Consider the following 26,858-nt stretch of genomic DNA (forward strand, 5'->3'; position numbering starts at 1 on the left):
GCCTCACTCCCAATTTGGTCTCAAACCATGATTACTTCCCTATTTGTCTTAACATAATTAACAGTCTTTTATGTATTTTTTACTTTTCTCAATAGATCCACAAGCATTCCTAGTTCTCCATGATAAAATAACCACCAAATTTAAATAGGCATTAATATTTAAATTGTGTGATGGGATAGCTCAGTCAATATAGTGACTAGCTATGGGCTGGATGGCCGGAGTTCGATCCCCGATGGGGGCAGAGAATTTTTCCTCTAACCTCTGCGTCCATACCAGCTCTGGGGCCCACCCAGCCTCCTGTCCAATGGATACCAGGGTCCTTTCCCAGAGGTAAAGCGCGGCTAGGGCATGATGCTGACCACTTACCCCCATCTGGTGCTAAAGTCAAGAAAGAGTAGGAGGTATACCTCCGCTCCCCCCAAGTGTCTGCATGGGCATGTAGCAGGACGCTTTACTTTACTTATTTAATTTATGTATGTCACATTTGCCTCCATAGTCATAAACATGATTTATCAAAGGACTCATAAACTCATTTTCACAAAAATGTTTATAAACCTAAATTTTGTTCTGTAAAGCACAAATTGTCTCAGCAGTTAAGTCCATAAATTTCTGCACCAACATAAAAATGTAGTCCCGCGCAGTAGCCACGCGGTCTGGGACATTATGCTTCGGACCGGTGATACGGTGAATGGTTCGAGTCTCGGGGAAAGAAATTTCTCATGAGATTTTTGACCGGTGTATGGGGCCGGTGCCAACCTGGCATCGTGAAGAAATTGGGGAGCTACAATGAGTAGCGTAATCCGGCCAGGAAAGCTAGCAATGGCTGGGGGTTCGTCGTGCTGACCACACGTCACCCTATATCGTGTTGGATGATCGTTCACCTCTGCTTAGGCATGTGAACGTGAGGCCAGCAGCCAGCTAGTCGGCTTTGGCTCTTAGGGGGCTGTTACACCACGGATTTAATTTAAATATAAAAATGTTGCCATGTTAGTAGTAGACAGCTTGTTTGAATACGTAAACTGAGTTGTTACAGTGGTTTCTTTTTGTTGCAGTTTACTAATAAGAATAGTAGTCATCACCATACTTGGAAAAAAGTTACTTACATATTAACAAGTAAAGGTAATATGAGTGACAAGTGCAGAAGTTAGCACAGTGAACTTTAACAATAGACAAAATTATTTTTTGCTTGTCTTTGAGGAACAATTATTGTTAACCCTCCACTTCTACATAATTTACTAATATACTTCGACAATTAGAATTTTCTTGATAACATTGAAAACAACAGGGAAGTTAATCCCTTAATGAGTAAGCATCCACACATATTTGTATGTTCGTCAAGGCAAGCTGGACAGATTATGTATAAAACTGTTCTTTTGAACTTTGTCCAAATTATCAAGTTTCAAAAGCTTGATTCTGGTTATGCCAGCAGTTATAAAAGTGGGAAGAGGACAGGTCTCAGGTTAATTCGACAAGGAGGCTAAACAGATAGGCTTTCTGCCCTCTTCACCATTTTTCTCTTGATCAAAGCAGAATCCAGATTCCAAAATGATGTAATTTTACAATTTTATAATTTAGGCACTGGATAAATTCCAAAATAACCATTTTTCTTATTTTATGCAACATCATCATCAGAAACTTTGAAATTTTAACAACTTCTGACATGTAGATGTCTGTCTTCTGGGTTGTAGTGCCATGTAGTCTGGTAGCAGTTTACTGATATTTCAGAGGTCCTTGCTGCCCTGATGATGGAGGCAGCAAGTACCACTGTAATATTTAACAACAGATGCCATTATATTGTAGTGATAGTAGCAAATGTATATGTTACCTTCTATATCAAAGAAAAAAAAGAATGTTCTTACATTTATAACCGTAGTAAAGTATCACTTAGAGCAAAAAAGTTCTAGAAAGTATATAAAATGATCAAAATGTGATGTCGCACTGATAACAACTGTTTAATTGGAAGTGCATATGCAAGGAAAGAGGAGGAATTCCATATGTTCATGGTTAAATTTTACAAATTTTATATACTTAAAATAGGAAAAATTATATTAGATATTAGAAATTTGAATGTAGTCATTTCACATTCAATTGTAATAGACTTGGGAATCAAATGACTTGCTGAGTTTAATATGAGACAGAAGATAATTCCATAAATTGTGGCAGTCCTTGTTCTCGGAGCCATAAACGCGTTGCCATAATTTTTATAGATTCATGTTGATATTACGCATTTTATACATTTTGTTTTATAATGAATTTTCTTTTCAATTATGTTTATATGAAAAAAAAACAGCTCCAAGATTTTTTATTGATTTAAATAAACAATTTGAGTGAAACAAATTGAATCAGTCCGCATACCCCTAGTCCTGTCTAAGTGAAACAATATGGATTTCTTATTAAAAATGTGCAATATGAATGTGCAAAATTACTGGCTCCTTCAGCGCAATAATATATATTATTTTATAGTATGCATTAAGGCCATACATAATTGTAATCCTAAGTGGGAGGGGCAGTTTTCATTGTATGAGCATATTTTCACAGTTAAAAAGTTACAAAGCAGGCCTGTAATCTAAATTCAGCACACTCTAGCTATGAAACTCATTACAAAGTAATTTTTAAGAAAACATGTTACGAACAGCTAACAACAGTGAAATTTTAAATTCCAGTTGAAACTTACAAAACCAAGTGAAGGGCTATCAACAGAAATTTATAAAGTTTTATGTTTATTAAGAATTTTACCAGTGCACAAAACATCATATAAAATATCAGCAATATGATTAAAGTAATCAATTCACTTATTTCTTCCACAGAAATTTTACAGGACTCCCATCACTGTTACATTTTAATAATGTACAAGTTAAATCAACTATTTGCGAACAACTATAAAGACACATTTTTCGTAATTACATTTCAAAAACTAAAAATAAGAAAACTGTTTTACTGTTTGAAAGAATAAATTGTCATCCATACACACATTTAATTGTTTCCCCATTTAATTTAGATATGAAATAAATTAAGAAAACAGTTACAACATAATATGACATTTATAAGATAACATATCAAACTTTCATAGCAACGTTACAATGATATCTTCTTACATCGTGAATTTACCAAGTTTTCTTTCTCTTATTCTGTCTCAATGTGTCTGGATCACTCTTTCATACACAAAGATCTTCATATATGTTGATTTCTTTAGTTCCGGGGCCCTGTTAGTCATACTCGGCTCCAATGGTGATGCTCATCTCGTTTGAAACGATAAGCGTCTGGTGATACCATCGGTTTGTGTCCAACACAACTGCAAACAAATTCAATTCATTAATCATATTCAGTTTTGGTGATGCAAAACTCAAGCCAGAGCAGTCATAACACAATTGATTTGTAAGATTTGAAGTTTTCACAGCGATGAGTCTGAAGATTTATGTCTTCTGGGTTGTTGTGCCACGTAGTCTGGTAGAAGTTTACCAACGTTTCAGAGGTCCTTGCTATCTGTGTCATTATTTCTTTAAGCATAGAGTTATAATTGGAGGTTACACTCCCAAAACATAAAAATTACTAAAAAAATATCACAAATTGACGATTTTATTGCCTGAAAACAAATATGCATGCAAAGGAAATATATTAGATTATTAAATATGCTATGAAAAATACAGCAAAATCTTTCACAGGAAGTACACCAAAGCAGAATGAGCCGGGATAGCTCAGTCAGTATAGTGACTAGCTATGCTGTCTTTGGTCTTTATATCTTTTTTGATAGATCCTGTAAGAACTATTCCATAGTAGCGGGTAAGCAGAATTTTATATATGCAAACTATTTATAAAGTTAAAACATATATCTGAGAAACACGATGAATTGACAAAAAAGTTTCAACAGTATTTGTAGATAGTTTAAATCTCCCATCAAACTTCCAAATTAAAATGGTTTCAAAATTTAAAATATCTCGCACTTTCGACAAATTATTTTCACTTTTTGAGAAAAATCAGTTTCTTATTTGTTTATGTATTAGTGAAGGATATGGAATGATGTTGCAGTGATTTAAATTAAGTTATGCCTACTATCCCGGCATTCTCCTGGAGGGATTAAGGAAAGCCATTAAAATGTAAGATTTGAGGTTTTCACAGCGGTGAGTATGAAGATTCCTGTCTTCTGGGTTGTTGCGCTGTGTAGTCTGGTAGATGTTTACCAGCGTTTCGGAGGTCATACTGCCTCCGTCAATATTATTCATCGCTCTGATGACGGAGGCAGTATGACCTCTGAAACTTTGGTTAGCATCGACCAGACTACACGGCGCAACAACCCAGAAGACAGAAATCTTCAAGCTATTAAAAACTTCGGTCAGGATATTTGGTATTTGGATCGAGATTTGCACCGGAAAACGAAGCAGGAGTGCTTATCATTTGACCGCGATGCTCGTTAAAAATACATTTAAAAATACGCATATTACAAGATATATATTCTGGAGCAAACACTGCCACGGACCTGTTACCAGAGTCCTCTCCCGGGGGGAAAGCGCGGTCGAGGCGTGATGCTGACCACTCACCCCATCTAATACCGAGGTAAAGAACGAATAGGAGCATTTCAACATTTCCCCACAAGTTCCCCCATGGCGTGTAGCGGGGTAGCTTTACTTTAATAATAAATATTAACTATAACAATGAAGAGACACCGAAGACAACTATCACGTGTTCCGAAACTCATCGGTAGATGGAGTTGAATGGTCAGTTTCACATTTCAATCGCTTTACTACCAGCTGGTTCGGCGCAAGAGCTTACCTGAAAATGATGGAGAAAAGTCCCAACGCTTCTAATGGGACTCGAATAGCAACAGGCGTATTCCTACTAGACGCAGAATATATGCTGGCGTCGAATTTAAATTCTGTTTGTAGTGCAACTACATCCCAATACATTTAAAAAATAAACAAACTTCAAATCAGGAATGCTAGCCCTTTGTTAATTCTTGGCTAATCATCAGAGCCCTTTGTTGTCGGCTCAAAAAATATCAAACGATACAGGAGAAACGCCGCTATCAAACAAAATATCCATACGCGTATGTCTATATATCGACATATCTCAACTGTATACAGAAAATATAACTTACTGGCATGAGCCCCTTGTTAACAGATGGCGTTACACCTCTACCACAAATAATCTGCTTCTCTTTTGCATTTTCTATTCCCTGGCTTTGTTCCTCAGTGGAGGTTATGAAAACCCAACTCGATTAAATCTACTTCCATCCATCTTTTATGCATTTCTTGCAGAAAATGCATAAAATTAACCCACAATAGCCAGGTAATGTTGTTTTGTGAGATTTCAAATTCTCACGACGGCGAACATGAAGATGAATGCCTTCTGGAATGTTAGAAATTGACCGACGTTTCAGAGGTACTTACCGCCTCCACTTCCTGCCCCCCACAGGTCATGCCGTGATTCTCCGGCTCTCCCATTGGTTCATTTGGTCTTCTTGCCCTTACCTCCACCATCCCTTCCCCCCTTCATTAATTGGTCCGGCCAAGCTTTGGTCTTGTCTGTCTTGATCCTATGTCTTCACTCGTTTTTTCGCACGGCCCTAGTGATGGAGTAAGCAAGTGTCTCCGAAACGTCAGCCAATTTCTATGAAAGTATGCAGGGCCACATTCCAGAAGACAGCCATCTTTATATTGGTTTCTCCATCCGTCCGCAAGTGTTATATATGAAATTACGAACGGGTACTGAAGAAATCTGGCAATTATAGTGCAGCCTATACTAAAATCCGTTCTGGATAGCGTATAATCTATTTTGGTGTGTCGATTATTCATTCACTAGACTGTGATCTGCAAAACAGACTTACGTCAAGCATTTGCTGACTTTTATTTAACTTAATGTCGCAATAACAAAAAATAAATAGAAGTAGATCTATAATAAACATTTCCAAGACCGAAGATTTCTGTATTCTGGGTTGTTGCGCTATGTAGTCTGGTCGATGTTAACCAACGTTTCAGAGGTCATACTGCTTCCGTCATCAGAGCGATGAGTATGAAGATTTCTGTCTTCTGGGTTGTTGCGCCGTGTAGTATGGTAGATGTTAACTAACGTTTCTGAGGTCATACTGCCTCCGTCATCAGGGCGAGGTTTTCATAGCGATGAGAATGATGATTTCTGTCTTCTGGGTTGTTGCGCTGTGTAGTCTGGTCGATGTTACCAACGTTTCAGAGGTCATACTGCCTCCGTCATCAGGGCGATGAAGATTTCTGTCGTCTGGGTTGTTGCGCTGTGTAGTCTGGTCGATGTTACCAACGTTTCAGAGGTCATACTGCCTCCGTCATCAGGGCGATGAATTCAGAGGCAGTATGATATCTGAAACGTTGGTAAACATCGACCAGACTACACAGCGCAACAACCCAGAAGACCAAAATCTTCATACTCATCGCCCTGATGACGGAGGAAGTATGCCCTGAGAAACGTTGGTAAGCATCGACCAGACTACACAGCGCAACATCCCAGAAGACCAAAATCTTCATACTCACCGCTGTGAAAACCTCAAATCTTACATTTTCAAAGCCGCTACTTTTATGCAACACTGAGTCTAGAAGTCACAGGAACCACAACTTTCGGCTTTTAGTGGTGTAGTTCATACGTACGTGTGAAGCTAATTATTACATGGCTGGACAAAAAAATGCCGATTAAATGAAAAGAAGCTGGAGCCGAAGATCTCATAAGAATTTTTCTGTCACTTAAGCACTGCTTTGTTCTGCACAAGTCTGTGCACTAGACAACAGACTCCGATTAAAAAAAATTATTTTTCGCCGAAGCATGATATAAAAGAGAATTTCAGAGTATTTTATAAATAATAAAATGCTTATAAACAAAATGTAGCAAAATACAAAAACCTTAGCCAGTCTCTGCGGAACGTTTAAGAGCCGAAAATTATTTTATTGCCGTAACACAAAATGGTGTTGCAATTAAGTTGTGGTAGACAGTCTGACATAACTAACTCCACAGAGAAATGTCCTTTAAAACGTAACTAGTCAAGAAAGTTCCTATTCTTTACGGAATCCAAAGGTTCATTACCGTGTTCACAAGAGCCCGCTACCACGACTGGCCCCTGTACTGAACCACCTAAACGCAGTTGACCCCCCCTCCAAATTTCTTCAGATTCGTCCTCTCATCTATGCCTTGGTCTTCCAAGTGATTTTTTTCCTTGGTTCTTAGACAAAAACTCTGTATTTTTCAGTTCTGCTAACTGACCTCAATCACTGACATAATCCGCAATTGCGTTAGTTGGCCATTTGCGTAGGAGCACAGCCGTCTTCTTCACGATGTTTAGGTCGAACTATACATAACCCATTCAACTCCATAGACCTCCATACATGGTGGGGAAATGGGCTGAGTTTATTTCAGTATCACCCCACCACGAGTGAGTGAACGAACAACTAAACATCTGCTACTTGTGATCGTCGCTACCGTCTGCTCATGCGCGCCTTCGCCCCGGCCTCGCAATCGAGGCTATTAAGGCGGTAAGTATGGAGCAGGATGAATTATGCTCTTGAATACACTTCCCTAAAATTACTATTTTCATACTAAAGCAGGACTCGATCTGCTCAACAGAGAGTTGATAGAAATTCCTTCCGTGTTTTAATCTATCAATAAAAGCTGTTAGCATCACGCGTATTTAAATTAATGAATAAATAAACAAAAGCAAAATTTGTGCCCCACTGTTCAGTTAATGGCAATTCAGTTGAAGATCTAGGTGAATGTCTATTGCCCACTCATCTCGTTAAATAAACCAAGAAATGTTTTAGAGCATCGTGATATAAAATTGGGCATATGGACGCTGTAGTCTCACATTTATTCAAGATTGATCTAGGCATATTTATTCATGCATATCGTAAGAAAATTATGAAAGTCAAGTCAATTCAATTTATTTTGGTGCTGATTTTCATAAACCACGTACCTATCACAGCTTATTGAATTTTCACACATAGTGGCTACCTACGTCAAAAAATTGTGGTAGATTATAATCTTTAATGCCCTGTTTTCTATCTAAATAATTCAGAGTAAACAGAAACGAACCTTATCTGTTCTTCTTTATGGGTGTGAAAGTTGGTCTCAGGACTTCAGGGATAAACATAGATAAGCGGTAGACATACATAGAACTTCCGCCTAAACAGGCTTTCATTATATTGTATGTGAGCTACGTGCCACGTCCTTTGTAGGCCACCATCAAGTGCGTATTTTAAATATCAGACGGTTTGATGACAAAAATTGGATTACATTTTTTTAACCTACGCCATGGATCCAGGTTTTACATGCGTCTATGTGCCTTTTATATAGCACCAGAGTGCATTGGTGGTAATATCTTGTTAGTTGAAGACTACTAATCGTTCATAAACTTCTGATTAAATTTAAATGTTCAGACTTAAAATATGGGAGCCTATATTTGCATAGAATTAATTTTTTTCAATGTGTGGTCTATATCTGTGATTTGATGATTACATAAATTAACTAACTTGATGGCTTACAGAACCCGAAGGTTCATCACCGAATTAACCAAAGCTCTCCACCGGACCCTGACCTGGGTCAACAAAATCCAGTCTCCTTCAACTCCTATCTCCCATAGATCCCGCCTGAGATTATCCTCCCATCTACGTCTAGATCTCCCCAGCGGTCTCTTTCCCTCAGGCTTCCCAACCAATACCTGGTGCACACCTCTTGCCCCATCCATGCGCGCTACATGCCCCGCCAATCTCATTCCTCTCGACTTAATCACCCTGACAATACTGGGGGAGGAGTACACATTTTTAAGCAATCTCCATATCCAAAGGAACCAAAATGTGATGTTGCGGAAGAATGTTATAAATTTTATTGTGTTCGAAACACTCGACAAATATTTAGTTTATGAAGACGTGTGTATAAGCGCCCATCGCCAAACCATTAATTTGTTTGAGAAAACACTGGTTACATTGAGGATTTTCGAGTCAAAATGTCATTTATTGTAGTTTCCACATCCTGAATAATATTATCTGATAACAGATTACTAATATTAAAAACTTGTTGATAATTTTGTCTAATTTTTTTGTATGAATAATGGTATAAATGTTACTGGTGTTACATAAGCAAAGTCTGACATCGTTAAGGATTGATACACTTGTCTCACGTCAATTGCCCTTCCTATGAACCTTTCAGCACCGCAACTTCAGCCCGGATGATGTAGGCGGTATGTTCGTCATAATTGTTGGTATTTTCTTTCGAATATATACTCCATCGCAACCCAAAATGACAACATAATCATGTACACAGTCGTAAGAACCTTAGTCACCCAAAGTGAACTTTCTCAAACTTTCTAAACCGAATCCAAAAGTTCTTGATGATGGTGAGGAGTCATTTGAATAAAAATTTTCTTGGATATTATCCATCGTCTAGTAAATAAAATATAAAACGTAAAACGACGTTTCGGAGATGGGGTTCTATCTCCGTCTTCAGGTTCCTACTCAGTTGGGCCCACTAGATAGAGCTAATCCCTATCTCCGGACTTACTTTTTTTATGTTTTATATTTTATTTACTAGACGATGGATAATATCCAAGAAAATTTTTATTCAAATAACTTTGTAAACCGGCTTATCTCCACACGTTTTCAGATGCGCCGTGAAATTTTATAAAAAATTGTATATTCGGACGTTTTAATAAGAAAAGGCAATATCTTATTTTTCGTAATTAGAATTTTTTGTACACACATATTCATCATCTATAGTTTTATTCAAAATGTGTAATGTTTTGTAATAATGTTCATATAGGGAAATGATTTATATGTAGATACATATGCATTAATGGTCGGTTTTCATGAGGTGAAATTTTGTGGTGTGCCGTCATCTGTCTTTGGTAAATTAGGGTGTGAAGTCGGTGAAAAGGTTTGCGGAACACTGTTCAAAAAGAGGACACACGGCTAACAGATAGGTTCTGCAGACGCTGGTTTCTCGTTTCCTCTCTACACATGATTCGGAAATATAAACCTCGAAACAACTGGAGGAAAACAGTTCCATTTCTTAGAGATTTGCTTTTTTCATTAACTTGAAATCATTCAGAATAATTTTCCGAAGAATCGGTCCCTGATGGTTTCGAAACGTCACCCTGGAATTAATTTGTTACGGCCTTGAACACAGCCCTACAGATGTTTGAAATTTACATTTCTGGATTTCATAAGTAAGTTACTTACTGAATAATTAGATGTCTCAGTTACATGAAAGATAGTTTAATGTTTGTCTGTTGGCGTGCTAGCTTGTGGCGGACGATGAGATAAACTTTGAAATTACTAATATTTGTCATAGTCTTGTAAGGATATACTTTACCTATAAATTGTTAAATTTATATTTTATAGTGGCCGACTATATTATATTCAGAGACGCGTGTTTGTATCATATCTTTAACTATTTACAGAGAATGGAAAGGATGCAAAGCACCAAAAAGGGTGGAGAATGAAGATAAAATGCGAAAGAGATAATGGATAGAAAGAGACAGGGATATAAATGACGGTAGGATGGACAAGTGAAAGGAATAAAATAAGAATACGAAGTGAATGAGGGAACGAAATAAAGGCACGTAATATTATTTAAATACGGAATTTAATTATCTGAGTAGCCTAAAGATTATGAACCAATTATTTTTTAGTATTCTGGAAATCTCATACTTCAATATTGAGGAGAATCACGAAGTTTGGTAAAGATTAGTTAGCATAATTTATTTTACACTTACAAAATGGACTTATTGAAATTCCCCTAACGACAAAACACACATAGGCGTTTGAGGTTATGGTAGATAAGATTTCAGATACTTACTACAACGAGTATGAACGTTACTGTCTTGTGGGATACTGCTTTGTATAGTTGCCCTGAAGATGGAGAAAGTAAGCACCTCTGAAACGTCGGTAAATTTCTACCAGACTATACGGCACAACATTCCAGAAGACCGTCATATTTCGAGGATAGGCAGTTTTGAAGAATTCGACTAGAAAGCTTCCAAACAACTTATATCTTAATTGCATCATGCTTGTGTTTCAATACAATACTTTTATTTTCCGTCGTTTACACAAGCTTATTGTTAAAATCATATAAAATTTCACATAAAATTGTTACATTTTAAAATTGACGACATGTTTCGATATACAATCTTATCATCGTCAGGTCTATCAAAATTAAAATTAAAATCTGGTGTATCTGTTGCTCTGCTTATATTGTTTTTGTTTTTACTCGTTTTTACTACATCTCCAGGCTTCTTCGATTTTATTTTTGGAGACGCGCCTGGGTGCCTATATCTGCAAAATCAATTTTAATTTTCATATCGTGATAAGGCTACCGAAATAGGAAATGGAATAATATTACTCTAATTTATAATATTTTAAGGAATTATTCAAATATATCGTATTACAAGCAAAATGAATGCAATCACAAAATATAAAGTATTATAACATACCGGGTTGTGTATGAGGTGCGTGTCCGTTGTTATTGAATGGCAGACAGTAACTGAGTTGTGAGTATCGTGTATGGCTATATATACTGGGTGAAAGTTGTTTAGGGGGTTGGGTCAATGGACTGTAGAATGTTAAATATCGGATTGTTCGTGTAAATGTTGCTGTCGTTTAATGCAAGGTTCTGTTTATGTGTTCTTTGTATATGATATTTCTCTATGGTGTCTCTATGTCGTTTATTTTGTATTATTTTTATAATGTCCAATGTATGTTCTATTTTGTTGTATGAATGTCCTGTGTTTAATATATGCTTTGCATATGCTGAATGGTCTTTATTATGTTTTATTGCTGTAATATGTTCTTTATATCTTTGATTAAAGGTGCGTCCAGTTTGGCCTATATAGGTTAACGGGCAATCATTGCATTTCAACCTATATATATAGCCATACACGATACTCACAACTCAGTTACTGTCTGCCATTCAATAACAACGGACACGCACCTCATACACAACCCGGTATGTTATAATACTTTATATTTTGTGATTGCATTCATTTTGCTTGTAATACGATATATTTGAATAATTCCTTAAAATATTATAAATTAGAGTAATATTATTCCATTTCCTATTTCGGTAGCCTTATCACGATATGAAAATTAAAATTGATTTTGCAGATATAGGCACCCAGGCGCGTCTCCAAAAATAAAATCGAAGAAGCCTGGAGATGTAGTAAAAACGAGTAAAAACAAAAACAATATAAGCAGAGCAACAGATACACCAGATTTTAATTTTAATTTTGATACACCTGACGATGATAAGATTGTATATCGAAACATGTCGTCAATTTTAAAATGTAACAATTTTATGTGAAATTTTATATGATTTTAACAATAAGCTTGTGTAAACGACGGAAAATAAAAGTATTGCTTCCAAACAAATTTCACCTATCTATTCCTTGACTGTACCCTACACAACCTTAAAGATTATGGACACCTCTGCCAAACACCAAACACCAATCACCACTTTAAAATGTATGTGGGTGACGGTGACTAGATGAGAGAGAATCTCATACATCGGGCCGACACAATTCGCTTCTGGTGAAGATGTTTTCGCTCGCATACCGTCCGTCTATATTTGGAAGCAGGAAGCGTTCTGAGACTTTCTTCAGGTTCTGTGGTGTTGGAACGTATCCTACACTCACACACTCACATACACAGCGTTTTATTGGTTACGCCCTACAGCCAATCAGAATACACCCCTCTTTTTAAAGCAGTAGCTTCTGATCAGTATATTTAACGGTTGAAACATATGGAAGCTTTGAGACTGGATAACACATTTTGGTATGGACGAACAAAAACTGATGAAGAATTTTGACCCTGAAACTTCAAGACGTTTTAACAGTATAATATTCGTATTCGTTCTAAACATCATCGAATCTAAATGGAAAATATTTTCTCCACTTTTACAATGTAAGAAATTCATTAAGGCACGCAGTCATGATTACAACAGTCAGTCATCGGTCAAAATCCTGAACCAGATTAATTCAATCCACAACCCGAAAACCTAGTTCCGTAAGATTATTTTTTATTATAATTATTCACATACGCCTACGTCTCCGAAGCTGCCTCTTCTCTGCAGGAGTTCCATGCAACATTTTGTACGAAATTCTTATCTCCTTCATGCGCGCTACATGTCCCGCCTCCTTGATTAGATCACTCTAATAATAGTTAGTAACAAGTTATTAACCTAGTTAATTATGACATTGCATGAGAACTCGTGAACGATGTTTAACTGTGATCTAAAGATCTGAAGATTTACAATTCATCAAACCCTTTTTAGCCCACTAGCTCCATAACCAAAATTAGAAATTTTATAAGACCAAAAAAAGAAAAAGAAATCTTTCAGCAGCGGGACACTTGCACTAGGGGGAGGGGTTCCTTCTTCTGGTCTTGGTGAGGTAAGTAAATATCCTTGGTTAAATATTTCGTGATCTTCCTCAGTTATTTAAATTCAAGACTTCCAAATTTACCAAGACCACGAGTCACTCAAATCTGTTTCAGGATAAACTGGTCAGTCATTATCAACACTTTATAAACTTGGAGCTACATTTACCCTATTTGTAACTGACTTTTGGGCAATTTAATGCAGCGCCATGATAAATTGATAAAAATTGCACTTAACAAGTTGTCTTTATATATAAATGTCCTATACACTCATATAATTTTCTCTTTGTTGTTACTTTTCTATTTGTTACTGTGTTCTTGATTTCATCTCTTGTGCTGTATCTGCAATTGGCCTTCTGGCTGTTGATGCAGCACAATAATAATAATAAAAAACTGAATTCAATTGAATTAATTATGCTTACTTTTACAAACTGAGCCACATTACTTAATAATTTATTTTTAACAAAATCAGTCATTAGTGACACGTACTGCTTTTGCTTGAGTAATCTCCCAGTGTCAGGTTTAATTTCTCTTGTTGGGATGCATCCCTACAAGTGTTCATCTGCGAGACGCGTCCCAATTCTTCATACGACGTTCTTTATTAAGCTGAAAAATTGCTCATATCTTTAGTTTCTGCCTAATACTGACGCCTACAAACTGTTTCTTTCAAATATCAGATAACCATTTTTCTTCATCACTGAGGCATAATATCATTAAAAATGTTCACGGGCCTCACAAAACATCTGAGGGTCGCATGCGGTCTGTGGCCAGTGGGCTGAGAACTCCTGAATTAGATAGTAGATTACTATCGACGAACAAAAGTTGTGTACCGGCCTACGTGGCAAGACCGATGAATCAAACACTCATCTGCCGTAGTAATCCTGTAGTCGTACGTTAAATCCGCGTGGTACCGTCGGTAATAACATGGCAGCAATCTAGTCATCAACCAGAATAATTACGAGGAACGTGCTCTGTGTCCTGGTGGAGAGTACTTGAAAAGGCAGATTAGATTCACGTCATGTGCGACGTCGTATGTTTGGTTGTAACAGTTGTAATATTTGATTACACGTACAATCCATGAAGTTGCTGATATAGTCTACCCTCAATCTAGGGATTCTAGAGGGCGCTAGATATGAAGTTCACAAGCTAGAAATCGGCTGCTGTAGGTTAATTGAAGTGTGTAAATGATTAAGGCAAACTGCCAAAGGACTGGAACAGAAACAACGAACATAAGCGTTACTATGAAGATGGCTGTCTTCTGGGTAGTTGCCCCGTGTGGTCTGGTAGACGGCGCAACAACCCAGAAGACAGTCATCTTCAGACTCACCGCCGTGGAAACCTCAAATCATACAAAAACGTTACTATGGTGTATTTTAGGTTTTTGTTCAGCTCTCTCCGTGCCGAAAATTTGTGTATACACGATTACAGTATTAAAAATATAAGATTATTATAGACAACTGAACAATTCGTTAAACAATACTGAATCAACTGTAGAAGTTGTGTACCATGGAGTAAAATAAGGCGATGTTTATGTTCGGTGAGGTGGAATGAATGAAGGACGAAGCTGTCGACAGTCAAGTCGGCAAGTTCCTTAAAGAAAGTCAGGTGCATTACAATTTTACCTGCAATCTCAAAATACAAGTACAATGGCAACCAATCGCCTGACGACTTCCGAGACATTACATAATCTTATGCCATCTTAAATCAAATAGGCCTATAAGCTTCAGCAAAAGCCTATTACAACACATTGACCAAACGCAGCGGTTAAGTGGTTAGCACTCGAGTTTCGTATTCCGAAGGTCTCGGCTTCAAATATTTGTTCGGAGACTTGCTGCACTGCCTGAGGTTTTTCATGGTTGTTCCAAGTCTCTCCAGGAAAATTCCTATATACTACCTTCAATTAGGCCACGACCGCTTCCTTCCACATCCCTTATAATTCATAATTTACCGATCCTCCTAACATTCGACTAATCAGAATTGCTCACAACGTCGTTAAACAAGTCATAAATAAATACAAAGAACACATGGGCCCGGGGATTAGGTGAAGCGTTGTCTGTGTTAGGTTTGTTTGTTTGTTTTAGATCAGGAGAGATAAAAAAACATTTTGAGACTGAAAACTTCCAGCTACACTAATAAACTGAACGAATATCGTGAATTATTATAATTGTTTTAAACAATATATGGCAAAGCTCCAATCATGACCTAGCTCCAAAAATAAACGTTGCTTCGCCGTGGAGCGTTTCACGTGCCTTAAGCCTCAAATAAATTGGGATTTTAATTGCTACTCGCCCCGGAGATGGCATGTAGCGAGTGATTTTGCTTGTTTAATTACATAGCGCTAGTTTACCAGCCTGATAATTTTCTCACGGATCTGGTGAAATTTTATTTTCACAAACGTCAAACGTATTACTTCGAGAGGGCGTTTTATACTTCAGAAGAACTTTTAAGACTTGCAAAAGTTAAAAGTGAAATAAGTTGGATGCTTTGAAATTTGTATTCAGACTCCCTTTTGTCATATTCCGCAATACAAAATAATTTATAAAAGTACTTAAAATTGTGTAACATCATTTACATTCCATTTTCCATCTCTGATGCACTGAAAAATACCGAAATATTTTAGTCTCCTGTGTGAGATTTCAGGTTTTTATAGCGGCAGATTTCTGGGATGTTGCGCCATGTAGTCTAGTATAAATTGACCGACGTTGCATTCATCATTAGGATAATTACATTACCTCTGAAACGTCGTTCCATTTCCACGAGACTACAAGATGCAACATCCCCGAAGACAGTTGCCTCAATATTTTACTCTCAGTTTTAAAAAGTTGGCGCCCATAAGGGTCAACGGTGGGTCCCATGATAACAGATTTCAGAAGTGAGATTTATCTGATTTTCATTCTTCTTGGAGTAAAATAATATTATTTCTAATATCACAATTAGGACAGGAAAGATGGAGGACGTTTCCGAGCACACCCGGAGTGTCACTCGGTTCACAGAGTAAGAGGTCAGAATTGTTTTGCCAGTGTAGGGTAGGGGTCAGCGGTAGGGCTCAGTACGAAATTTATGCCCGGCAAAAATCGCTTGGGAGCCAAAGTGCTAATTGCTCACAGAGAATTTATTACTTCATACTAAATTCTCTGGCGAGTAGCGATAAAAGTTGGGGGAAAAAATGTTACTTTCAATAGGTAGCGCATTGCAAATTGCATTAAGCCATTTTTCTTACTGCTAGTGAATTCGCTTGATATAATTGAGGCTTCAGGAAGGTGTCTGCATTCAATTCTGGCGATCGTTATTCTGAATGACTGAGGTCTCTCACATTTTTCCTCAATGGATTGAACAACAACATAGTTCAATGAAGCTTCACGAATATATTACTGGAACGCAATAATAACTAATATCCCTCTTTATTTCTTCTTATCTGTCTTCGCATTTTTCAAACTAGGCTTTCTGGACTGTTCCAATTTAGAATTAGGAATAAGTTACGATGACATCTATCAATAAGTTCGCAGGATGTTATAACCTAGGAGGCAAACATCCAAATTTTCACCGACATGAGTATCGGAGACTTCTAAATCCTTATTGAGACAAGGGGTGGCATTCAGTGGATGAAGAATCAAACCACTGTTAAGCCTTTACCCACAGACAGAATCACAGAACACGGATTCCATCATCCACACTCCGGGTGGTACTTGAACCCGTGAGACCAGAGTTAAAGTTCTGCTTAGACCGAAATAAACAAATGTAAAAATTGATCGGAGGTAAATGACAGATTTTTCATCCCAACTTAATATAAATGGAGAGTTCGTGGGGACTGTTTTGTACTATTTCCGTCGTTAGAGAGTTACAAATAAAAAAAACACTGTATTTACTATTACTGAATGGCTAAGCTTTAAAATTACTTAGACGCCAGTGAAAATGTAAAGGAAATGCCACATATGCTTGCACACAGGAGACTGAGCTGTATAAACCCATACTTCATCATTACTGTAGTTAGTCTAATTAGCAAAAACCCAAGTGGTTTGGTTTTATTGCCTTCGAAAATCCATATCCAACTTCTGGCAGTGAAAAATTCAACATACGCAAATTAAGTATGATTAGGTACTGCTCCCGTATCACACACAAAAAAACCTTCCGGTCTCCCAAAGGGTCGAAATACAGGCGTATATTGTGCTTTAGATCTCTAAGGGAACATATCGTTAAACATAACTCCACATAACAATGCATTTTCAAAAGCACGAAATGCGAAAGAAAATGTATAGCCTGTCATTTACACTGCTCGTGCGTTGAAAGTCTGGAATAATTTCAGGCAAAGAAAACGCTGGAGAAGCGAGCTGGAAGTGATGGGCGTTTGTGTGCGTCTCTTCGTCACTAACTGTCGTTTTAATCACCTTCATAACCCTTAAGTGACATAGGTTTTACGCTGATTTTCTCGATGCTGTAATTAAAGGTGGCTGTCTTCTGGGTTGTTGCGCCGTGTAGTCTGATGTCCTTGTTGCCTCCATCAGAGCGAGCCCTGATGATGGAGGCAGCATGGACGGACCTCTGAAACGTCGGTAAACGTCTATCAGACTACACGGCGCAACAACCCAGAAGACAGCAATCTTCAGACTCACCGCCGTAAAAAACTCAAATCCTACATGCTGTAATTAATTACACGTTTCTTACAATCTTCATAATTTATTTTTCTCAGAGATCATCACTACTAAATTATAAGTGATACAGAGTAAATAATTACAATAATTCACGAATTTGACCGAGAAAGTCTTGTTGCAGGGTTTGTATTCTTGTGACGTCTATAGAATCTCAACCTTTCTTTGTTGTCGTCTTTCAAAGGGCTGTGTAAACTGCACCCCATAACGAGTGATTTCAAGCATGCTGATGCTATGTAACGTTTGCTTATATCAAGGAGAGGAAAATCTTACCTCAAAGGGTAAACGTTCAAGCGAAAGGGGAAAGAAAACAGAACTGTGGAGACAGTCTACAGATCGCAGTCCAGAAGAAAGACATGGGATCGAAGGCGATCGGATTTAAAGAAATTCTATGGCCATGTTTAACCGGAGTAAGCAGAAGGCCAAGGAACTTGTTTTGAATCATGGTTCTTGCCGTAGCAAGTTATCGGATGATGAACATTTCATCATGTTCTGTGTTAAACGTTTAGTTACTTATCCAGGCTTTAAAACAAGGTAACAGGTTAAAAGTTTTGAACCCAAAAAGAATTTACGGGGTATAATTTAGGGTTCCTCATAATTATGCTTTAAAATTTAAAATTGATAAGCCTAATTCCCCTTTAGATTCTAAAATAAATTGCAGGATAAGATCACAAGCCGTGGAGTACCGTCTCTGAACACAGGTGGAAAATCTTCCCACTTAACACCAGCAGAGTCTTTGTTAGTATTCTACCGCTTTCAAACTAAAGAACCTTATTTGCCAACCGAAATTCTGTGCAGACTGCACAAAGAATATTAAATTCCATGCACACTTGTATCATAACAGCTGTGCCTTATCAGCAAAAATACTGAAAATAGTTTGTAACTTTTTTGTAAGTTGTCCATCAGTTAAAGCTAGTTAGATTTTAGTGGAAATTCTACGTAGTCTTTATTTCTGAATAATTTATTACTTTGAAAAAAATACCCTTCGATGTTCTGGTAAAAAAATGCCAACTGAGTATAATAAATTCCAGGACTGGGTTATATAATGACAAAACCACACACTTTCTTTTCTGCTGCACCTGATATCTAGCTTCCGAATTATGAATTCATTTCAGCTTTCAACTGTTTTCATTTTCACTGAATGTTACAACTAAACAAGGGGATATATAGCAGGCTATGTGTTGCGAAGTTTCCCTTTACGGTGATGTTGCAGTATATATCGGAATTAGGTACATCATGCCAAAGCTCTAAGGGATTTGAGATTACACATTTAATAACGCAATATCAGAATGCACCTAGTGTCACAAAGGCTATGAAAATCCCGGTTTCTGTTCAATAGTCTATACCAGTGGTATTCAACCTTTTTTGTTCGCGTACACCCAGATATAATTTCTCTTTAACTTTGTACCCCCAAAGTTGTTGATGTATAATTCAAGTTATACATCGTATATAATCTACATCTAAAATAAATTAAATAAATTACATTACTGATTATTGAGTGTTTATCATAGAATAATATATATATATTTAAATTTCACTACCCCCTAAGATATCTTCGCGTACCCCCGGGGGTACGCGTACTCCAGGTTGAATACCACTGGTCTATACGATACTTTCTGCTCAAAACAAGATAGAAATTAAGAGAAACTTATATCCAATATTAACGAAGAATTTTAACACCGATATAAAAATTGTTTAATCATTAATAACTCATTACAATTGTAGCTTATTAGCCATAATAAATTAAGTAATTTGATTAGTTTCCTGTGAGAGGAACTGCCTTGATAACGCTTCAGAGTAATTTTGAATGAGGTAAAGAACAGTCTTGGAGAGATTTGCGTAAGGCCTTTCTGAATGACGTACACCCTACTCCACATGTTTATAATGGTCATAGATACTGGGCTTTCGACCAAGGTGTGGGATAACAAAATAGAATCTCAATGTAAATCAATGTCCGATTTGTCCTACTTGCAGATTGGATTCGGCACACAAAATATCGGTGTGGGAAGCGCCCCCCAATAGGAACTTCGTCGATAAAACTGCAGGGATTTAAAAGAATTTTTTCGAAAAAGGAACGCCCAGAATACGAACCATTGCGCCGTAGCATCCTGTAAACTGCGTTATTTGGAGAAACTAAACTAAATAATAGGCTAAAAACGTATCTTAAAATTTTGTAATAATGAAACGAATAAAGCAATGCGTGGATATTTGAAGAGGATAAACAGTCTTTGTGCTCCCAATGTCCAGCCATTCTCTTATTCCATTAATTTTATATTGAAAACTAATTTATCTTTCTACGTGGTCTTCTCGCGGTACCGCGCCCTGCTTATTCTTTGTATCATGCGACTTCGCAGACGTTGCATGGCATATCCTGACAAAAGTAATTATATTCTTGTTATATTTTAAGTAATAATGGCGCTTTATTTGAAAAAATAATAGTATGTAACTATTTGAATTCAAGGCAGTAAATATTGTGTTTCAGACAACTTTCATAGCTTGTATTAATGGGTTAAAATGTTTACGTCAAGTACCTACAGACATTTGACTTCAGTGTCTTATAATTCAAAACGAACAGGATTATCAGAGGTGACCATATAACCGAAAGACATGACGGTCTGTTTCCCTTTTAATTCATATCGCAGAAGTCGCATTTGTACAGAACTGAAGATATGAACTGGTCGGACTTCCAGTAGTCAACATGATTGACAGTGAAGATTACGTTGTGACGGGAACTGGAGAGCTGTGGGTTTCTGTGAGTGATGTGAAGATCCAGACCTCTAATACTGAGAGATCCAGCAACGTAAACCAGTTCAGCACATCCCTAGCGGGTCTCCACTCTCTTTGGCTGCCCTGCTAGGAGAATATAAACATATTGCTTTCCTGGTGTTGTTCTTGTAAGTAGTAACGATGCGAACTTGAAGGCAGATACCAACGATTTGGAGAAACGCACTGCATCCAGTTTCAGGGCACCCAGAAGGCAGATAGATTCACAAAAATATTCTGTACCCGATCACTCAATCCAGGTTCAACACCGAAGTTTACTAAAGAAGGGGATGTGCGACCAATAATGAATATGACTGAAAAGTAGGCGAAATTAAATTATGAATTTTAATTTACGTAAACCAATTAAAGACACAAGGAACGTCTTATATTTTTGAGAAAAATAATCCATACTGAAAATAAAATACGTCTGATTTAAAGTGATAAATTAACCAATGATGTAAGACTTTAGGTTCTCTCAGCGGTGAGTATGAAGATTTCTGTCTTCTGGGTTGTTGCGCTGTGTAGTTTGGTAGATGTTAACCAACGTTTCAGAGGTCATACTGCCTCCGTCATCAGGGCGATGAGTATGAAGATTTCTGTCTTCTGGGTTGTTGCGCTGTGTAGTCTGGTCGATGATGACGGAGGCAGTATGACCTCTGAAACGTTGGTTAACATCGACCAGACTACACAGCGCAACAACCCAGAAGACGGAAATCATCTAACCAATGATGTTTACGGAAATAATCGATGTTTACACTGAGGATCGTACGAAAGTCACAAAAAACACTCGGTCAGCAAAATGTAGTCATAGATTGTTAGAGAAAGTAGTAGTATAGGTACCACTGGGCTTTTAAAGGTGCATGCATTGTAATTTGTGTTTCGTGGATTGTTATAAACATGCAGAACATTTACGTCATAAGCAGACTGAAAAACTTAAAGAAGATTCCCGTTCTTGACACGTGTGACTTCCACGTGTAACGAAACGAAGTAGTATTTGTTTCAATTGTGGTCATACTGCATGCCATTTCAGAATGTACTTGATCACCCAAATTTAAACTAAATTCATTCATTGTTAGTTTTCGACAAGTAAATTTAATTCTTCAAAACCTAAAATTATTACTGAACTTTATCATGTCTTCTTATTCTTAAAATCTGCCCCGCTATGCTATTTTAATGACTATGCTAATTTTGACATGTCTGCGACACTGCAGAATTGTTAATTTTGATATTATTTTTAAATTATCATCTGTTAACTTGTAACTTACAATGTTGGAATCATGTAGACGTTCGGTTGAAATTAAATCATTTTGAGGCTATGGTAATATCTAATGAACACATTTAAAAAATTGCAACGTCGTTGCTTTCAAGAAAGAGCATCACTCAGTAATTTTAAAAATGTGCACAACGAAACATTAAGTGTAAGGATCAGTAACAACCTTTCTCACATTTTGAAAAAATATTTTTTCCTAAAATTGGGATGACTTTCGTTTAACAGCTCTGCAAGATACAGTCTTTCAATATTAACTCTGCTGTTTACTGAAAGTGTTTCAGGTCACAGCCTTTATCCATTCTTTTGTAATAAAAATCCACTATATTAAATTCTGAGTAGAACAAGGGGCTTCACGTCTGGCGAAATTCCAGTGCTTTGTACCTTGAAAGGAATGTGATCTGCAGGAGAAACAATTCATAACAGACAGGGGGTATGACCACAAATAATCATGAGGTACAGATTCACGATACAAGCAGATCTCAATTAAGTAACATCATGTTACACGTGCGTTCTGTGTTTGTTTTCAGTTGACTGCAGTACTGCCAACTTGTTAATAGTACATGCATAGATACAAGAAGATGAAGAACACAAATACTTCAAACGTCCTATAAAAGAAAAGTCTAGATATAAATATGAAGAACTTCATGGAGTACACCAATTCAGGAAAGGATGTCAGAGCTTTAGGTCATAAAAAATTCCCTTCTATAACAAAGATTAAGAACCCGCCACTGCACTGTATACTAAACAAATTTAATCCGTTTTATACCATCATTATTTATTTAAGTTACATTTTAATATTATACTTTCATCTAGACCTATAACCCCCAAGGTTTGTCAACTAAGATGATGTACGCATTTCTCATCCACCACGTGCTCACTAAAACTCATTCCCAGCTTGATCACTTTTGATCAGTTCACACAAGCAACACTTGTTAAACAGCATAAATTCTGAAGCTCCTTGCGACGTAATTTTGTCCAGCCTTCTGTTATTTAGACTCTGATACGTACAAATATTCTCTACAGAACGCTGTTATTCAACTCGGTGCATATTCTGCTCGTAAGGACCGTAATAGGCCTATTCTCAACTGAAAATTAATAAGCATTTCCTGAATTTAATCCACTCCTAAATACTTCCTGAATTTAGTTTTTATTTAATGTTTTCGTTCAAAATTTCTTTAAACTGCACAGCTTACTCATCGTCGTGATAATATAGGCATTAAGAACCTCAGGAACGTCGGTAAACTTTTATCAGACTACATGGTGCATCAAACCAGAATACGGTAATCTTCATAATTAAATGACATGTACCCACAATTATTTTATCATATATATATATATAAACACACAGATAATGGCCATGTGGAATGTGACGTTTTTGGTCTTGGAAAAATGTAGGTCTAACTGCCAATTACAGGTTAAACATTAAGCAGAATGTAGAAAAAAACCATAAAATAAAATAGCTTATATATGAATATTTGAAAATTGTGTTATAATGTTTTCATCGATATTGTATCGCATCTGATTATCGAGTGTTATCACTGACCTCTCACGACGCCCGTTTATTTTCTCCAGTTGCTTTACGGAAACAAAGCTTGGGTTATGGAAGCCTGTTAGAAAAATCGACTAGGAGAGAAACAAACACAAAACGCTGTTCGAAGTAATCCTGACGAAGGGAGATGGCCGTAGTCTAAACTAGACCTCTCGGATGAGAGGCAGAGAAAACGCTTTCCCTACCTGGACTTTTAAAGGAAATAGTTGAGACCATCCCCCGATGGTTTCCTTGACGCTTGCCTTAATAGGAAAACTCAACAGTGAGAGAAAACTGGGGAAGACAGACTTGTCTCAATATAGCTCCTAATTGTGTTGGGACTATTTTAAACGCCACGCTTCCACATCGAGGATATTAAAAGTTCCAGTGTTTGGAGTTGGATAGCTACACATTTGATGTGTCTGGAAATATCACGAAAGTGTTAAATGTTGCACCTTCTAAAACAGTCAAGGGAATTGCTAGACTCACGTGGGGAGATTAATAGGGAACAGACTACATATCATATCTCGTTCTTTCAACTTTTTCTTCAACCAGAAAGTCATTTTAAATTTTTAATAGGAGAGCAAATTAAATTCTTTTTCGAACTTCTAGACCAAATACGTCTTTTACTGACACATACAACCGAAGTCACAACCGTAATTTCTGCAAAGTTGCCATAGAAATATGTTAAACGTTCAAAATAACTAGCCATAAACAGGCCTGAAGAAATATAAAATAAACAAAAAGTAGGGCACGAAATACATTAAATTATTGTGCGCTCATGTTTTGTAATCGGAAAGTCTCAGATTCACATCTCGGTCCAGAAATCGACGATTACTTCTGATGGTTTTCTTGGTCCCTCCACACAAACGTCAGTAATATCTTAAATTTACCACGACCGAATTCTTTCACATCTATTCCGATTAATTATTCTTTAACCGTCCCATCATTATAGGCTGTATAGTCTCAACTACTGACAGCGTTGTTAACTGACGACAAACATCAGGAGCTGTCACACATCACTTGTGTGTGAAATCCAATGCTGTGTGTTCCGTCTGTCAGATATGACTCGAAGCTTCGCTTGGTATTTGTAACAGATGCGCTACAGTAACATTAATATCAGAGTAGTTCCTTTTGCCGAACACTAACATAACATAAATTAATCAAGTTTCTAGGATGTATGGAATATATTTGATTTCATTTAACAATACTTAAAAATTAATTTCTCACCTCAAAGGAAACGCGTTTTCAATACGAAGATCAATTGGCTAATGTTGATTAAGGAAATAATCGATGTTTACAGTGAGAATTATGCGATACCCATAAATACATTCCGTTGGAAAAATGCAGAATTACTGGTTGCTAAGGAATGTAGCACATTTTGATAAAGCAGTTAGTGAATGCAGATATCACTGGGTTTTTGGATTTTAAACGATTAAATCACACACATAAAAGCGTCTAATGGAACTTCTATTCAGATTTTTTTGACGGGGGCTGAATGTGTTTTGAATTTCACTGCCTAATCAGCATGATAAATTATGACGACAATTTCAGCCAACCACTTAAAGAGAAAAATGGAAGACTGGCCTAATCCTATTTTAACGCGGATAATTAAAGTTGTCCTGCAAAGAAGAATTTGCAGTGATTCGTTTCGTGAGTTATTACGGAACAAAATCTAACCTAAGCCGAAATATTAGCGTTGTTGTTATTGTTGTTGTGATTATTATTAATATTAGTAGTAGTAGTAAAGTAACTCGCTAAATATTTAACGGGCTAAAAAATATTTCGAAAAAATACATAGAAGAACATTTTATGTTTTTCAAGATAATTAAAGAGAAGTTATCGGTCGCGAGAAGAAAATTTATATAGGGGTTCTAAGCAGTACAAAGTCGCTAGAAATTTTAAGATATGTATACATTTCCTGCCTTGTACTAACGAGGCGAAATTAAGGATAATTTTAAAATAATGGTCGAAATTTGAGACAGGTTCACTAGAATATAAGTCAGACTGAAGTATCCTTCGGCTTGTTTCCTAAATCAAGTTTCTGTTGGTAGTAACAGAGAAATAACTTGAAAAAATTGTTTCAAGTTCTCTGAAATTACTCTACCTTCACGGAACAGAGTCCTTCCTAAGAATATGCCAGCCTTCTATGTGGTTACTACTTTTTACGACCTTCAAGCACATGTGACAGCCAAATCCAGTCCACATCCCTGCATCCTATTGTTTCATTTAATACCATCCACTCATCTACGTTTAGGTCTCCCAAATTTCCATTTCCCTTCAGGTCTTCCGACTAAAACTGTGTATGCACTTTTCATCCCTCCCACGCGCTCTACATACCTCACTCATCTATCTAAACAACCTTTATCTGATCGTCCTAATGCTATTTTGTGAAGAACACAAAATACAAATCTCTTCATAATACAGTATAACGAGCCTCTTGTCACTTCGTTTGCCTTTCGTCAAAATATTATCATCAATTGCCTAACAATTAAATTTATATTTAATTATTATATATAATAGTTATAACCATAAAATTTTGAACGAGCGACTGGATATTAATACATTATTTTTGACAAGAGAAACAATTAACAAATAACATTAATTGAGGCCGGAACACGCAAGTCCTTATATGGATAACTTCGTGACCGCGATAATATTTATTTTATAACTCTAACTAAATGATTATATAAGCAGAATACTTCATAAGCTAACAGTCACTAAGGTAGACATGTCATTTACACAAATAAGCTATAATTTTTGTGGTAAGAATGTAGAATATCTTGTTGGTTTAAAAATTTAATTAAAGAATATGGCATTGGAGTCAATATCTGGAAAAGATTAATAACCCTCCATAAAAAGTCGTAGAAATATGATAGAAATGTTCAACTAGGTTATAACAATGGAAATATTTTCTAATTTACAGGAGTGAATATACAAGCTGAAGAGTTACTGAAACTATAACGCTGTTTTACATACAACGAAACACATTCGCGAAGTATACCCAAATGCATTCAACCAGTCCACAACTGCACTTTCGTCCCACTAGGAAGAGGCATTTCTCTTTGCTGACAAGGAACAACCTACAACTGGCGGTAATTTTAGTTTCTGCCCACGTGTGGGGATCCAACACGTCCTTACCACATCTAACACATCGCCAGTGTCTGATGCTGACGTAATTTCCAGGATTATTGACACATAGACAAAATATTTTATTTAGCTCATTGTCATATCTTTCTCTTTAAGTAACTAATAAATTAATGTATGACCTTTCA

At 36.8% G+C, this 26,858-nt stretch overlaps 1 protein-coding gene across 2 annotated transcripts in view; it reads right to left on the reverse strand.

Annotated features, from left to right (window-relative positions):
* Positions 1-2,703: 2,703 nt before the first annotated feature.
* The window catches only part of LOC110830228 (uncharacterized), a 279,207-nt gene continuing 255,052 nt past the window's right edge, over positions 2,704-26,858 (reverse strand). For both annotated transcript variants that reach the window (XM_087355979.1, XM_087355980.1), the window contains one exon: positions 2,704-3,292. In XM_087355979.1, coding sequence (XP_087212105.1) covers positions 3,207-3,292 — 86 coding nt within the window. In that variant the 3' untranslated portion in view covers positions 2,704-3,206. The remainder of the gene's footprint in view (positions 3,293-26,858) is intronic.

Source organism: Zootermopsis nevadensis, unplaced genomic scaffold, assembly GCF_977971745.1.
Source record: "Zootermopsis nevadensis isolate Lab colony 2312 unplaced genomic scaffold, Znev_1.0 Znev_ptg000025l, whole genome shotgun sequence".
Classification (NCBI taxonomy): domain Eukaryota; kingdom Metazoa; phylum Arthropoda; class Insecta; order Blattodea; family Termopsidae; genus Zootermopsis; species Zootermopsis nevadensis.